The sequence below is a fragment of the Electrona antarctica genome, assembly GCF_951216825.1.
Source record: "Electrona antarctica genome assembly, chromosome: 18".
Classification (NCBI taxonomy): domain Eukaryota; kingdom Metazoa; phylum Chordata; class Actinopteri; order Myctophiformes; family Myctophidae; genus Electrona; species Electrona antarctica.
Window position 1 is genome coordinate 33,778,340 of NC_136799.1, and position 17,605 is coordinate 33,795,944.

At 47.3% G+C, this 17,605-nt stretch overlaps 1 protein-coding gene across 2 annotated transcripts in view; it reads left to right on the top strand.

The window, feature by feature from the left end:
- The window catches only part of LOC306942186 (latent-transforming growth factor beta-binding protein 2-like), a 126,932-nt gene that overhangs the window by 93,004 nt on the left and 16,323 nt on the right, over positions 1-17,605 (top strand). Inside the window, exons 20-31 of one of the 2 annotated variants that reach the window (XM_079527945.1) lie at positions 2,299-2,418; positions 2,611-2,733; positions 2,888-3,013; positions 3,124-3,249; positions 4,471-4,596; positions 4,936-5,061; positions 5,668-5,793; positions 7,295-7,420; positions 7,921-8,040; positions 8,177-8,302; positions 10,543-10,665; positions 11,594-11,722. In XM_079527945.1, the coding sequence (XP_079384071.1) occupies positions 2,299-2,418; positions 2,611-2,733; positions 2,888-3,013; positions 3,124-3,249; positions 4,471-4,596; positions 4,936-5,061; positions 5,668-5,793; positions 7,295-7,420; positions 7,921-8,040; positions 8,177-8,302; positions 10,543-10,665; positions 11,594-11,722 (1,497 nt within the window). The remainder of the gene's footprint in view (positions 1-2,298; positions 2,419-2,610; positions 2,734-2,887; positions 3,014-3,123; positions 3,250-4,470; positions 4,597-4,935; positions 5,062-5,667; positions 5,794-7,294; positions 7,421-7,920; positions 8,041-8,176; positions 8,303-10,542; positions 10,666-11,593; positions 11,723-17,605) is intronic. The other variant, XM_079527946.1, reaches the window with a different exon arrangement.

Sequence of the window (17,605 nt, forward strand, 5' to 3'; positions counted from 1 at the left end):
GAAATTAACCGCAGGGTTCCCTGTCCGACATTAAATTGGCCCACTCCTATTTGGTAACCTTCTCCAGTTTTATGCAGACCGAGCTCCCGCAGTGACAACCATCAGAAATAACCTTCCTGGCAACAAGTGTCATGGCAACAGTCCGCGCCTTTAAGGACGTGTTGACAGCCCCTTGACACAGTGCAGCGCTGCAAACTGACCAAGCCGAATCAGCCCTGGTGCTTGTGGCTTTTTTTTTGCTCAAACGGCTGGAATGGCTGTGGATGTGCATGCGAAGTGCAGTGGATTTCATGCTTCAAAAGACTTAATATTGGACATTTTATGTACGGCGCGCACTACTGCTGGGCCCCCACCGCAGTCCCGAAACCACTATGATGATGATGTCTGCTTGCTGGGGCACAGTGCAACGCTCCGCCCTCTCTTTCTGCCTCTCTCTCTCTCTCTCTCTCTCTCTCTCTCTCTCTCTCTCTCTCTCACTGCAATCAGTATTTCTCAGTGTTTCCATGTACGATAAATCCGCTCCTCCATTCCCACCCTGCACGCCTCCGCGTAGACCTAATATTGTTGAAGCACATTTGCCGTGTTATTATTGCCCGATCTTTTCATATCACTTGCCGCCGTAAAAATCTTGTTTATAATACTTCAATTTAGGAGAGTCCAAATATTTGCCCTTGGCCACAGCCTTGAACAAACAGTCTGTTATTGTTGGAGGACTCTGACCACGGTGCTGTTGGGCCCAGCATGGGACGGGGCAGGCCTTTATTTCCACTACTGGGCCACTGAGGAGTCATAGGAGCTGTACGACGGGGAGGTCACGGGGTCGTTTCCCCCCGTCGTCGAAAGGCCCTGACACGAAAACAAACCGGGTCACTCGCCCATAGTATCGTCTGTGTGACACACTGTGAGGTCATGATATCTGTTTATGAGGATTTTCAAAAACGCAGTGACCGACAAACTGAATTATATAAGACTTGTGACGTGTGTGAGAGGATAACACACCAGCCAGCCCTTAACCTGGAGTTGGCCCTGTTACGTAAGAGGCTGACTAGTGTTGCCACATTCCCTTTACGTGAACCCCTTCTAATTTGTTTGGAAATCCAAGCTCCTGGGGAGAGTATTCCAGAAATGTGAAGGCTTGAGAGACTTTAACTGAACAAACGGCCCCTGAACATGTGCTAATGAACTTGGTATAATTTGTTAGTGTTTTCGGATTCGCTGTAACAAAGTTTCTCAGTGAACCTTCGAACCAATCACGCCAAATCACTGGTGTGTGTGTGTGTGTGTGTGTGTGTGTGTGTGTGTGTGTGTGTGTGTGTGTGTGTGTGTGCTCACTCATGCGTGCATTTGTGTGAGACCCCATTCAGAACACCCCCCCCCCCCTTTAAGCTTCTTTATGTTTTTGTTAATTGTTGATCCACTAATGTCACTCATGTTCTTTGTAACGATGTCAATATATAAATAGCAACTGAGAGGAACTTCCCCTATAAATGAAGGGTGACAGCAGAGGTAAATATTTGTATTCGGAACACCCACACAGGCATTACTAACAGGCTTTCACCATACGCCTGAGGCGGAGGGAGACACATAAAAACAGGCAACATGAGAGGCGGGTTCCAGTGCTTTCCTCAGTCAATTGACTGTAGCGCAGTAGTTTAGGCCCAATTGGCCACGTCGTGGATAAGCCTAATTGCTGGTGTGATAGCGAAATCAGCTCCAATCCCTTGTCAGGGCTTATCACCAAGGCCAGAGAGATGCCAGGAGATTGCAGAAACAAAGCATTGGGCCACAATGACAGACACCTGGCTGCTGGCCATGGCTAGACAGACAAAGCCCTGTCTGTGACTCCTTCTCTCTCTGTTCCCACTGTGTGTGACCTCTGTCTCCATCATGTCCCAGAAAAGGTCCATTGTTTACTGTACTGTACGTCTCAGAAAATAGACATTTACTTTTCCTTTTCTATCCCTTTTATTTGTCTTTTATTGTCTCTCTCTCGCTCACACGTTATGGAAGAACACGCCAAGAGAATATAAATTATTACGCTCCATTGATTCCACTATGAAACAGTGTTTCTTCATTAGGTTTTCCACAAACATAACTTATTTATGTCCCATCGTCATGTGTTCTGACTCAGAGCATGAAGTGGGAAGCGCTGGGCCAGGAGCGACGGATACCAGCAGGCTTTCATGAGCGGCGTTCTGGTCCCTGCCATGATGTAATCTCAGCATGTAATTACGGCCGGGGTAAATCTGTCATAATCACCTTCTCATGCATGCTGTGCCCGGCCACCTCTGTCCTCAGATGTGAACGAGTGCTTGGACCAATCGGTGTGCGGCCGCGGTCGGTGTGTCAACACCGACGGCTCCTACAGGTGCAACTGTTTCCACGGCTACAAACTCTCACAGGACAACATTTGCCACGGTATTTTTTTTTCTTCTTTTTTTAATGAAATGCCCACATAGTAAAATAACAGATCTGTGAATAGTTCCTACGACGGAAGCCCGGCTCTATTGAAGTCCACGGGGGTGTATAGGGGAAGTTTACTAAAGAGCGAGCGCCGGTAGTCTTTATTTTACAAGTTTCTCCTCTTGCTCTGCTGTCTCATCTCTCCAGATGTGGATGATTGTTTGCTCCCCGGAGTCTGTCTCCACGGCAGGTGTGTCAATCTGGACGGAACCCACAAGTGCACGTGCAACCATGGTTACCAAGTCACCTCAGACAGCAAAGCCTGCGAAGGTCTGTGAAGGATTATCCATGTACTGTGTGTAGGCCCACTGGGTGGAACTCATTATGACCGCACCCATCGCTGCTCTCCCCACCAAATCTGTCTCAGCGGCAAGATATTGTCTCGCCTCCTAATAGTTTTTGTTTTTTTCTCCTTTTAAATTAGATGTCAACGAGTGCGCTACTCATAATGTGTGCCCTGTGGGAATTTGCGTCAACACTGAGGGTTCCTACACGTGCCAAAACTGCAGGCATGGATTTGGACCGTCTGCCGACGGACAGCACTGCGAGGGTAGGACATATTTTCTTGTGGTTTCGTGCAGAACTACAACTTTCAGCACACCGGGGATTTGTTAATTTCCTGTGGTGGCTCTGCAATCTTTTTAATCTCTTTGTTTTCAGATCTGGATGAGTGTGCCCAGGGCGACGTGTGTCTCGGCGGCGTGTGTGCCAACACCGAGGGCTCGTACAGCTGCACACGGTGCAAGGCTGGTTACAGGGTGTCCTCGGATCAGCGGAGGTGTGAAGGTAAGTCCAGTCTTAACCCATTCTGGGCGGGAACCCCTTTTGGTGTTAGCATTATGTTATGAAAAATAGCAGATCTACAAGCTCATAGCGCGCCACCGAGTGGCGCGCTACGAGCTTGTAGGTCTGCTATTTTTGAAAAATCGTGAAAATGTGCCTCAAATCTTTGAATATTATATTCTTTCAGAGCGGACGTTTTGAACTCAAATCTTTGCTTCTGAGGGGTTCCTGGAACAACATATTTTCAGATGGGGGTCGAGGGCCAATTACATATCATTTTTGGGGTCCTTGACATGAAATATTGAGTACCACTGATACAGAAACATGAGGTATTTCAGAAAACTGACATTTTTTTAAATTTCAACGTCAGGTCAAAATGGGTTAAGCTGCGCTCTTCCCTTCAGTAAGTTCAGTTTACCCAACCCAATACCCACCCCGACGCCTGGAGACTGACTCCTCCGCAGTGACTCATTCAAATTACTCAACGCTTCTGGGCAATTTGTCAAGCCAAAAATGCTTATGTTGAAACTCTTCCTTGCGTTGTGCTGGGCATTGTTACTTGATATATATTACTAGCCGTTGATTTCACCCCATTGTACAATGGGGTGAAATCAACTGCACAACATGTTTGCAGTCTTTTAGAGCAGTGGCTCCCAAATGTTCTTGAGCTCTGGACCACCAACAGATTTCCAATAATGAAGGACCACCCCCAGCTCTTATCTCAACAAGCCAATCTACAAGCACGCAACGCAACACATTGTAAGCTTGTAGAATTGCTATTGTGCGCGACAAAGAACAACAACAAAGTATATCAAGCATTTTATACATTTAATAATGTAAAACATTTTTTCCTTGGGCCACCTGGAATTTTGCTATGGGCCCCCAGTTGTCCAGATACTGTGTTCTAGAGCAGTGTGGTCCGGAGACCCCCAGGGGTCCTTCAGGGGGGCTCAGCTAGGCAAAATGAGTTAATATACCATAAAAGTCTGTTTAACCACTTGGACCCTGGCACAATATTATTATAATAATTTGGGGGTCCTCGACAGCGAACCACTGTTCTAGAGAAGTAAGTGTGTGTGTGTGTGTGTGTGTGTGTGTGTGTGTGTGTGTGTGTGTGTGTGTGTGTGTGTGTGCGTGTGTGCGTGTGTGCGTGTGTGCGTGTGTGTGTGTGTGTGTGTGTGTGTGTGTGTGTGTGTGCACGCGTGCGTGTTTGTTTTCCACCAGATATCGATGAGTGCCAGTCTCTGTCCACCTGTTCCAACGGGGTCTGTTTGAACTCTGAGGGCTCTTACACGTGTGAGGCCTGTCCTACAGGATACACTATATCCTATGAAGGAGAGCTATGTGAAGGTCACTTTACCTTTTGTCATTCATCTTAAAGCTTTGTTGATGTTGTTCATAAGGTTCTTGAACTTGTACATAATATAAATGGCCCCACTAGTAAAATTCGGTAGCCCAAGTAGTTTCACTGCAGACTTATTTGATCCTTCTTGAGCAAATGTTCTTAGTTACTTACCAACACTGCTTATAATACAAATTGTACTAATTGAGAAACCTTTGCTGTGACAACACTTTTTTACAATCTATGACATTACATAGTATCTTATCTCAAGTCTATAGCACCAGCACAGGCTATGCTGTGGGAGTGACTAATAGTCAGTTTATTGTTGGCTTTCATTCATCCTCTAGATATTGATGAGTGCGCACTGCCCAGTTCGTGCCCAAGGGGAACGTGTACCAACACAGATGGTTCCTTTACATGTGTTACTTGTGGCTCAGGATTCAGAGTGTCTGAGGATGGACAGCTGTGTGAAGGTGAGGCCTTCGAAATGTATGCACTGTTGTGCGCTGCGTGTGCTCAGCGTGCGTGCGTGCGTGGCATGTGTGTACAGTATAAGCCTACTGTTTTAAGCCGAACGTGTTCCACTTTGCCCCCATCCCCTCTGAGTGACAGATGTGAGTGTGTGTGCAAGCTCCATTCAGCACCCCGCTGGGGGTTGCATGCGTTGAGCAGGCCTCACCGGCCTCACTGCCAGCCGGTTCAGGTTGTGTGTAAACGACATCAGGTGTGACTGGTTGGACACAAATCCGCCTCTGCTTCTGAGCTCAAAATCCCAAAATACACCTCCTAGACATCACATCATTGCTGGATCCCAGATCCCTTCTTCGCCTCTGGCGCTGCAGGCTCATCTGATCCCTGCTTATCTGGAGTGAGACAACCGATTCCAAAATAGACCCCATGGTGACGTCAGACCAAAGTCCCGTCAATAACTCTTCCGAAGAGATAGAGGCGTCGACGTTCATAATTCGGCCCATGTTCCAGTGTTTACTGAGCTGGCTGATTGAGCTGGCAGGCTTTACTGATATGAGTCCAGAGATGGTTATGTGTAATGCGATGTGTCCATTTGTGTCCGCATCCAGATGTCGATGAGTGCTCGCGCGCTAATGTGTGCCCCGGGCGGCTATGCCACAACACCCAGGGGTCTTACGAATGCAGAAGCTGTGGACCCGGCCTGCAGCTGTCTGACGACGGCTATGGCTGTGAGGGTAAGTCTACCTGACGCTATTCTACACATAGCTGGAATAAAGTAATCTAATCTTGGATCTGGAAAGACTTTGATGTTCGCCTCTGCCTTTAATTTCTGCTAATAATTGTACAATGACTCCAAATTGCACTGTGACTTTTTCTGGCTGTTATTGTTGGATTTTATTGTTTTTAATATGCTTTTTGGCTTTGTAGTTCTTTTTTTCTTCATCTTTTTTCTTTCAGTCGATTTTATGTGAACCACTTTGGTTTGCCTCAGTGTATTAAATAGGCTATTCAAACAAACTTGCCTTACCTTACCTATCTGATCGTGGTCGGTACAGTACAAAAGTCTTCAGGAGGACTGGTGTGAGCAGAATGCCCCAAAGACCCAAAAGATGATTTCACCAAATTCTTAAAGGGATCATTAATTGGTCATGACATGATTTATGAGATAAATGCGGTGAGACGGCTTTGACGAATCCAGGGAGGTTCGATTCTGTCATGACTTCATGGGAAGGAGAAAAGGAATGATTGTTTAAGAGCGTTCAAACTCGGCCCCTGGTCAGTGCTACGCCGTGTGTTTTTGAATGGAAGCGCCAGTCTGGCATGAGAGGAAGAGCCCCCTCTGATACGCTGTAAAACATGCAGTGTCGATTTAACCCTGAGAGTGTAAAAATGGAGCTCTAAGTGTTAAAATAGCCAAGACTCCACATTTTGCAGTGTATGTGTCTTTGCCCTGGGAAAACGTTTCACAAAACACCTCGAAGGCCGTGTCATCCACTGATTGGATTTTAATGGACGCCTGCGATGCCATGGAAAATATGAAGGGCTTAATTTGAAATGAAGTCAGCCACTCCCCTACCCTCCGTGCGGCGAGTCTGCCCCATTGAACCCGCTCTGTTGACCCAAAGGCAAAAACCCAGCCATTTCAATCACTTAACAATACCCTGCACTATTTTCCCTATAAAGAAACACAATCTGTGCCGAGGTTGAGGAATTCCCAGTGATCACATAACAGTGAGCCAAGGGACTGTTTGTAGATACAGTAATTATACGCCACCTGTAATAGCTTGCTGTTTTGGAATCGATGCCCATCCTGCATACTTATCTTTCTACCCTTTTTAATAAAGCACTGTCAGTGCAAGTTAATAAAGGGGGATTTGCTTAATGTGCGCTGTAGTGTAGACTGAATAACACTGTGCCTTTAACCGATAACAGATAGTGACTTGATTTGAGAGATTTGAGAATGCTCCAGGCTTCTGTCTCCTCGGCCTGACAGGCTACAGCTTATTGCATGTCAAGCCTCACTTATACGTAGTTGTACACCGGTGTTGCACATTGGAAATTGCCGATCTACAAGCTCACGACACGCGCCGCGACCCCTGGCGCGCAACTACGTCTAAATCAGGGTTTATGTTGATGATACTTCTCCGTCTCTTATTTTGTCTCTGTTTCTCTCCTCTTCTTCTACCCCCAACCTCCCCCCCCCTGCCCCACACATGCACACACAAAATCTAACAGATATTGACGAATGCCAGACTCCAGGGGTGTGTCCCACGGGTTTATGCACCAACACGGAGGGATCATTCTCCTGCATGGCGTGTGATCCTGGCTTCACGGTGGCACCCTACGGAGTCTCCTGTGAAGGTATACCGCACACCCGAGCCGCACTCTTACCTTGACTGACACGCGATACCCCCTAAGACGGAGTCAGACCTGCAGTCACGGCCGCTGACGGTCCTATTCACTCATTCCGACGTTCATCCCAGCTCCAACCCAGTCGGACACAAATGAGTCATAACTCAGATGGAAATGATGCCTGTCATTATGTATCTTATGACTTATTGTCTGTGGTCTGGAAGCCCTTCGTTTAGATGACAAAATGGAACCCATTTGAGCAGAGAATCAATTTTTTACAGCTGGCTCGAATGTGTAATGTCAATGATGTTGCGTGTGTGTGTGTGTGTGTGTGTGTGTGTGTGTGTGTGTGTGTGTGTGTGTGTGTGTGTGTGTGTGTGTGTGTGTGTGTGTGTGTGTGTGTGTGTGTGTGTGTGTGTGTGTGTGTGTGTGTGTGTGTGTGTGTGTGTGTGTGTGTGTGTGTGTGTGTGTGTGTGTGTGTGTGTGTGTGTGTGTGTGTTACCCTCCAGATGTGAATGAATGTGAGGACAGCAGTCGCTGTCTGGGAGGCCAGTGCACCAACACACAAGGCTCATACAGCTGCTCTTGTCCAACTGGGCTTGAACTGGTGGATGGAACGTCCTGCAGAGGTAATCCCCCCCCCCCCCCCCACACACACACACAATGGCAAAGGATGCTCATAATTTGCAGTTTGTTGTTTCACACATGATTTTGTGTGTGTGGTGTGTGTGTGTGTGTGTGTGTGTGCGTGTGCGTGCGTGACAGATGTGGATGAATGTGTAACCAGAATGGGGGTCTGTGGAGAAGGTGACTGTCTGAACACTGAGGGTTCCTACGTCTGTGTCTGTCCTCATGGATACACCACCGCCAGCGGAGCGGTCGGCTGCCAAGGTTAGACAATAACGCACATTTTAAACTGTACGTACTCATTAATGGCTGCTTACAGAGACGGCTAGCAAGGAGCTTTCCTACACTGCACGTTGTTTATTGACACAAAAACTTTACCAGACATAGCAGGAAATAACTTTTCAAAGCAAGCCTTGCTTTAAAATGCATGAAAACACAACAATTACTTATCTCAAGCTAGTTAAAAAGCAACCGAAAGTACTTAAATTAATGCAAACCACTGGTTTCCTCGAATATCAAAGAAACCACGGTATGCTTTGGAAAATGGCCGGCACTAATGTCGTAAGTATACTGTGAGTTGTAGTCAATGAGCTAAACTTGCCAGACCACTGGTATGGTCCTTTAACCACTTAATCCTTATACACTCGGTTGACCAGAGGGCCCCCAGGGGTCTATACTAGGCCCTCTACTTTTCTACCTCTTTACTAAATATTTTTAAGGAAAATGAGCTTGTAGAACGGCTATTTTCAGTGTTTTGCCCCCCCCAGAACGCGAGCGTTTACTGTATGTGGTTAAGGGGTTTTGACTATGTTGTCCATATTCAAAGGTCGGAGGGCTGCACCCTCATCCCATCGTCCCTTTACCTTTCTCTCTAACACTCCCCCTCCCCACCCCACCCAGCCAGCCTTCCCAGGGCGCCAGGCTTCTCAATGGTACTCCTGACATGGGGGCTCAGTCAAGCCATTGTCTACAACGGTCCACGACAACACATCAACCATCTCAGTGCTCTCTCTCCCAGCTCGGACATCAGTTTGATGTTATTCCAGCCGCACCCAGTGACCCACTGGTCACACTGACAAGGAAAAAAGAAAGAAAGACATGGCCTGGTTATCTGCCAGAGAGCAAGAGCTTTTCCCTCGAACAGGCTTGAGCATTTACTGTCAAAATACCTAATAATTATGAAATAACTTGGGTCAGGATGTCAGAATTGGATCAGTGTTGTTACTGGTGTGGTTTACTGCTCAGAGATGAAGTCAAGTAAAGGAACAGGAATCGCACATTGTTTGCCATCATGATGCGATGCAGGTAAGTTGGGAGAGCAAGGGAACAGGGAACACATGTCCTTTAAGGGTACTACAGGGAATGCTCAGAGAATGGCTTTATCCATTTCTGGCAAAGCAACAATCTCCCCTGCAGGGTTTTCACCATGAAGCCAGCAGACAGCATCCACAACACACTAAGCTCCTGCCCGCCCGCCCTGCCTATAGCCCCTTGGCTCCTTGCCACAGCAAATATCGGCCTTTAATTATCCTATAAATCAGCAATAGTGGTATATTTTCACGCAGTCTGCAGTTGTATGTGTAGCGTTGACACAATGAAAGCCAGGCCCCTCTGACGTGGGGCCAGCAGGGACCAGTGGAGGGAGGATGGGGTTATTCACTGTATAGGTGGATGAAGACGAAAAATGGGCTTCAGTCAGGTGATGCCAAAAAGATGCTTCACAGGAAGAGGGGGAAACATGTAGAAGAACCTGTCATACACATTTTACCATACTGTAAACCTTTTTTTAACCCAACTTAATGGGTTCCCAGATTGACCATACTGTAGCTTTGCTCTGTTCTTAAGTGAAGGCTGTAAAATCCTTTAATTAATATAGTTTTGCTCTGTTCTTCACTGAATGCTGTAAAATCCTTTAATTAATTCCCAAGCCATTCACTAACAACATATTTATATGTGCTTACCGTAAGTATTGTGTTGCTCTTTCTGCCTTCATAAACATGTATTTAGGCCAACTGCTCTGAAACATTTCTCTCATTATCAAATGTTGGCAAACAAAGCTGTGGGGGTTTTCCCTGGCGCTGTTACCTTCCCTGCCTTCTTGCCCCCACTTATTAACCCAGGCTGAGATACTGTGCATTGTTACTTGAGCTGTAATGCTACAATTATCCACCAATCTACGGTTAATCAAGCATAGAGACTTCATTTTTAATTTCTGCTAGTCTGAGGGAATGCTCTCAGCCTGAAAAGCTGCGTTTTTCCCCTGTTTTCTGTTTGCCACTACACTGTTGAGTACTATAAATGGGCAATGCATCTTGCGTGCCGACAAGCGCTTGATTACACAGGCATTATTTTTGCGATACTTATGAGGAGTGATATTCCCCGTGGACTCTACAAAGACAGAGGATAGATGGAGATATTTAGCTATAATCAATAGGTAACAAATCATATCCTCTCTCTATAATGACCACCTCTCTCTGTTTCTCTCTCTCCTTCCCTCTTCTTAGATGTGGATGAATGTAGTAATGACAACGTGTGCATTCGAGGCCAGTGCCTCAACACGGACGGCTCTTTCCTGTGCCTGTGCAAGGCCGGCTTCAAGTTCAACGCAGAGACAGCCGACTGTGAAGGTAAGAGGCTGGGAGCTCAGACTCTGCTCAGAGCCACCGCCACTGATGTCCTTAACCACAGTAAACCTGGCATCCCTATTTTGGACAGTTTATGTAATTTTCCAATGTAGTGAAAATAGCTCACAATGTGTCACATTGCACTGCATTGTGAGCTTATAAATTGGCTATAGTCTTCCTTTGCTATATGTAAGTACATACGAATTCAGTGGTTAAATATGGAACAGTGATTATTGTACCAACCGTTTGCCCTCAGGCGTCTGCCGCCTCCATTGACACAGAGCAAACCAACATGTCAGCATCGGCCGCCTGATCGTCACGCTACATTAGGATCAGAGCGTGCTCAGTATAGAATCGTTTGGCTATGATTGATTACGTACGGTATGGAGATACGTCAGTGGGGATGGCGCTCCTCTGGAAGTGAGCGCTGGGGCCTGTGGATTAGAGGCTTTGCTCCACGGTGAGAAGGACCTGAGAGGCGCCTGGACGCCGTGGCTGAAGCACAGCACACCCTCTCCCCCTCTAGGGGGAGCATGAATGACCCCATTGTGAGCTGGAGGTGTCTCTCCCTCTGGAACGTCTCCCTTTAGCTCCTTCACAAGTTCTTGAGTTGCTGTGATAATATTGTTCTTGGCCGTACGCGCTGCCTGCTGCGCTTTGCTGAGGACGGCAACACTGCGGGCCTCCTGGCCGACTGAGGCTGCTCAGACATTGTACTGAAGCAGAGGAGCAATGGAGGAGGGGACAAGTGTGTGTGTGTGTGTGTGTGTGTGTGTGTGTGTGTGTGTGTGTGTGTGTGTGTGTGTGTGTGTGTGTGTGTGTGTGTGTGTGCGTGTGCGTGTGCGTGTGCATGCGTGTGTGTGCATGAGTGTCTGCGTGAATGCATCTATGTTGGTAAGACGCTAAAACATCTGTCTCTTTCCTTCCACAGACCAGAATGAGTGCAAGGAGTTTGGGAGCTCGGTGTGTGGTACCTGGCGCTGTGAGAACACCATTGGATCGTACCGCTGTTTCATGGGCTGCCAGCCGGGCCTCGAAGGAGAGGAGAACGCGGACTGTGGTGAGTGTTTACATTGGGTCGCCTTTAAAAGCACCGCGTGCCACACACAAAGAGCGGCGTATAAAGTCAGGCAGATGCTGATGCTGTCTCCAAGATACTGCGCAAAGTGGGAGAGTGTCAACTCATGTTGACCTGTCGCAGTAGACAATATACAGTATTGTGTGTGTGTGTGCCTACCGCAAAGCAGTATTTTACCATTCAAATATTTTGAATTCCCCTTGCTCATGGCTTTTCTGTTAACATGTAAGAGCCCGGTTCTGTCGCATTATGGAATCTGCTTTAAATGAAATGGCAGCACAACTCCCAGTTCCCTCTTTCACCTTGGGCCAGAGGATTAGGATAAGGTAGGGAAGAGTCTGAATAGCAGGCTTTCTACAGACTCTCCACAGCCCTCCCTCGGTACACAGATAGCGATATCTCTCTGGCACGCATGGACAAAGAGGCTCATGTGAATCAAAAGCTATCAGTTGCTCTTGGTCTTCCTGGGCAGAAGGACGTGGGGGGTGGAGGGGCTCGAGGCGAAGGGAAATGGCCCCTGAAATTGGGGCACTTTAGAAAGAGGAGCACACTGTCATCCGAGGCTTTGTGTGGGGCCAGCTGATAATAGCAGTAGGTCTCATCCTCCGGACAATGCAGCTAATGGAGGGCATTTGGCAGGGGCACTGCCAGGTAACCCGATCGCTGCTGTTCTCTGTGGAAGTGGGGCAGGCCTGTCCTCTGATAGGATATCCAGCCCCAGACTAGCTCGTGAATTGTACCTCACCTCCTCTTCCCTCTATGAAACAAACCAGTCACCTGAGGTGACCGCTTTTCAAGGCGTACTCCAACATCTGGACCTGCAACCGGCCAACAACAGCGTCCATGAACTTCACAATTCATAGAGCTGTACGTGTTTACTGGAAAGGCTGGGCGCCGGGGGCTGTGTTTGTATGTACATCCCTGACATATGAACATTGTTACACAACCTTCAGATTGAATCACTTTTCATTTTGTATTGCTTATCTTTGTTACATGTCTGTTATGGGACCATAAAACATCAAGCCTATATTATAAGAAGCCTGTCTGAGACGGACACGTGAGGCCAAGTATTTCCTCATATCAAGACACCGTCCAAACAGTCAGCAGCCGGAGAGTGACGGACTAGGTTGGGGAAGGGGCCTGAGAGTGTCGTCACAAAATGATATATTGGCCTCCAGATGGAGTCTCTTTGTCTATGTGTCTGCTTACATGTGTGAGAGACGCTCGGCTGCACTGTGGAGACACATTGAGAGCGATGCAGCCTATAGTATTATTTTCATCACCCTTTGGTTTTAATTTGACTCTTTTGCAAAGAAAAAAGAAGGGCGGAGGAGAACAGCAACAAGCAACCCTTAGGCCGATCGATGACAGAGCACCCCCACCCCCACCCGTCCCGGGCTAAGTGTGGCCGTCTCCTCGCTGTGGACTTTATGATGCTGCCTGTCTGGCACCAGCTTAAGAGTGCAGGGGTCTGTTGTGAGATAGGGCTCAGATTGAAACCAGCTGCTCACCTCTTCTCTCTTCCCGCTCCTTGTATACTCGCGTGTGGATTCAACATTGACACTCTTCAAGGGGCAGAGGGCTGTGTTCTTGCATAACGGACTAGATCCCCTTGTTTTGGAGGTCATCCAGGGAATGGTATATATTCCGATTGGGACGCAGTTTTACAGCCTTCACCTCGCACAGTACACTAGGGCAGGGGTTCTCAACCCGTGGGTCGCGACCCCTCGGGGGGTCGCCAAATTATTTTAGGGGGTCCCCAAATTATTAAAAAAAAAAAAAGGGTTTTTTTAAATGTTTTATTTAACCCGATTTTTCAAAAATAGCAGACCTACAAGTTCATTGCGCGCCACTCGGTGGCGCGCTATGAGCTTGTAGATCTGCTATTTTTCAATAGCTAAATTATAACAATGCTTAAAACATCAAAAGGGGTTCCCGCCCAAAATGGTTTAAGGTTATTGTAGCAGTCAATTTATATTGGGGGTCGGGAGGGGGCGGGGCGGGGGTCCAGAGACATTGCCAAAGCATTTCCGGGGGTCTCCGGCCAAAAACGTTGAGAACCCCTGCACTAGGGCACGATAGCACTCCTTGTTCTTCTTCTTCATCACAGCTAGCTATGACCATCTCTCTCCAATCGCTTTGTTTTCATGCCAGTCCCTAGGCTCCACAACAAACACAGATCTCATCAGTGGTTGAGTCATGGCCACCACCGGCCACCACCCACACACGCACACACCCACGCATGCACACACACAGTTTAACAATTTATTTATGTCCACACACAGGGAAAGCATACAGGGTCACTAATATTTTAGGTGTTACATTCACAAACCCATGGATATGTCCTCATGTTACAACACGCAGTTCACTCAGCACTCCATGGGCACAAGTAACGGCGGCTCCGGCATATCTGGCAGCAGAGACAGCACAATACTTTGCCAGCCGTTCTGCCTCGTCTTTGGGCATCCCAAGTTGTCTAAACCCTCCAACAACCAGACTGTCGGTATGCACGCACACACGTGCACACACACACACACACACACACACACACACACACACACACACACACACACACACACACACACACACACACACACACACACACACACACACACACACACACACCCCTACCTCAGCCTGGGACTGAGAATGGAGGCCTCTTACCCTCTCAACAAGACCAACACTACACACAATAGGCTCTTGTTCCTCAGTGTGATTGGGGAGTTGTGGGAGATGCTGCCGTCACCCTAATAAAACAGTCCAGGGACGGAGCTCAATTACTGCGAGGCATTTCTGTCTGCTTGTAAAAAATCATCAAATATTCAAGAAGAGGCCAGACGCTGTAATTTCCATTTTTCTGTGAGGGGCGTTGTTTTATTTTTACCCTCACGCCGTCCATTCTCCATGGGGCAGCGGTTGTCTTTGGCTCAACTCTCTGTACCCATTTAGATTTAACGGTCATAACACAAAAGGGAAAAACATTATTTTTTCCTCGCCTGAGTGTGAGCCACTGTTCCTCAGCCTTGCAATGATTCCATGTGGAGGGCCCCTGTGGGCACAAGTGTGTGTGTTTGTGTATACACATGAACGTGCATGTGTGAACACGTGCACACCTGTGCGTGTTACGGTATGGTACGTATCCATTAGATCCGGTCTTTGTTTTAGGCCTCAATTCGCCATCAAGTCCATAAATTGTACGCAGCTCTGACGTGTATTTAATGAGGCTTGCCCAGAGGACGGAAATTGTCTGTGGTTTCACTCTTGCCAAGCTCGCTCCCTGACAAACATATAGAAACGTGAAGGCTTTACCATGTGTCATTACTCATGCTGTGGTCCAGATGTAGAGAGACGTTCCGGCTTTGGGTGTAAACACGCCATAAGACAGCTTGACCTCCTTAGTGCATGGGGTCAAGACAGGCCATAGATGACATGACACGTGAAACACACAAACATACCTCCCCGTAATGAAATACCTTCACCGCATCCCGTTCCAATTGGACGTGTTAAGTAACCCTGTGCATATGGGTCCAATCAGACCAGAGGTTGCCCAGGGAATTGGAGAGGAGTGTGGGCCGTTGCAGGGTGAGCCAGCAGTCAGTGATTCCTATGGGCTTCTGGATCACCCAGCATGTGCTCCATATTAGCACATGGCACGGAGACCCCCACTTAACCCACCTGAACCCCCCCTCCCCCCCCGCCTCACCGGATCCAGGAAGGAGGTCCTCCCAGGTCAGACCATTAGGAGGGCTGCCTATAATGGCTCAGGTCATCCCGTCAGCTCAACACCTCCCATCCAAACTGAACCCCTCACCCTCTCGCGCACCTCAGTTCCTCCCTTCGGGCAATTTTCAGCCCTCGGTGCGTTGTGACGTAATCGCAATTATGACATGGAAAGAGGTGGAAAGGAAAACAGCACTTCCTGCTTTTGTCGAACGAGTCACGCTCTTGCTAGAGGTATCCCATCATGCATTATTCATCGTTTCCCACGAGCCATTAATGCTGTGATTAGCATTGTAACTTTCTGGCTGGATACAGGCGGTGGTAATTGGCTGGATACAGGCGGTGGTAATTGCCCCTCTTAGTAACGCTGTCACTCCAGCGCTATCAGAGCCAGATGCATGGGGGAAAAGAAAGGCCATTATAGAGCGTTTCTCTTTGCCTGGGTATTCTAATTACTCAGAGGCGATGGTTTGAAGACATTACATATGATGCTCTATGCTACAACATGGTACTGTTTGCTGTTTTACACGGATGAAAAGCTGCACCACAGACAGTGATTATTTCATGTAGCGGATCAGAGCTTCCATTACCTTCCTGAGAGACCTCCCGGCTGGCGGCCTCTTAAGTTCTTCACACACACGTACATGTTCCTTGTGCACTGTTATACAATACATTTCACCTCACCAAAAGCCTTCGGCACATTCCCCTTATTGAGCTATGGGAATATTTTTCCGCTGTAGATGCTGTGTGGATTGCAATGTCTTTAGTCACCGTTTCCAAAGACACAATATTCATGACTACAGCCTTTTTATAATTTTCATCCTTAGTGGAGGAAAAGTCACAGGGTCACCAAAATTAGCAGGGTTCATCCTGCAAGGAGCATGAATGCAGTCAGCACATTCAGAGGTATGTTGTGTGCAAGTGGAAAATGTCACTTAAGGGTAGGGTGGTGCTAGAGGTGTCATGGAAATAACTAGGGATCAACCTCCCGTCAGAATGAAAGCGCACCACAAATGCCTTGGCAATCCAGTCATAGGTATTTGAGATATGTTGCTTCGGACCAAAGTGGTGGACGGACGGACAGAAGAACTGACATTGTGATCCTCAGAATCTCGCTGCTAACGAGGCCAAACATTTTGAGCTTGTGGATTGGTGGGTTTCAGTATGAGCTCCGGGGCCATTCATTCTCTTTTCATTTCGCAGCCATTTGAACCCACGTGTCTATTCTAGCAATGTGGGTCCTCTCGTGCATTTTCTAAGTAGGTCCTACTGTAGAAACGACAACAGCAATTCTGTCCCAGACAGTTTTATTAGCCTGTGGGAGCTCCTGTTCTCTGACCCCTGCGGCATGTTGGACAAGTGGCCAAGTCAGGACAAGAGCACTGACAGCGAACCAATCCGCTACCAAGCGTCAGAATGCAACTCATCTGGGCTGGAATGGAGGACAAGGATGCAGCCAAGTCAGCTCTGTTCCAACTGAATGGGTTGAGGTTTATTTGGCTCGTTTTGCTACTGTTTTCCAAATGACACAGCATTTATGAGAGCCCAGAGGCTAAATAAAATGCATCTAGACAATATGCAATAATGTTGTTCCTGTTTTGCTGTCAATGAACCAATTACTTGTAAAATGTCTGTGGCGCCACTGAACGTACATACTTTATCTATTCTGCAACCAACCAATGCTGAGAGAGTTGGGCAAGTAATGTGTTGCTTGTTTATTTTTTACAGTGCTCAAAATATAATGTCAATTCAAACATCTCTTTGACTCCATATATTTGTGAGTTTCATTATTCCATTCTGCCATTATGGCAACACATAATTTTCTTTTGTGTTATTTGAAAATCAACATTCATTTGTTGATTTTCAAAGTTACGTCGATACTGTCTTAAATGATAGTCATATACTGTCACTGTGTTGACGACTTGCAGAAAGTACAGAAGCCGATTCCTAACTACATGCCTGGCTGATTAGCTTTTGCTGATTCAAGCGTTTTATGTCTAAGTTGAAAAGAGAACACACCACATGTGGTTGCTACCATAGTTGATAAAATTCCCCATAATTTACCTTCAAAGGTCCCAAGATTAAAAACGAGAGAAACTGCTGAACATGCCACTTATAGGAGCATTCCACTGTAAAGGTACCTCA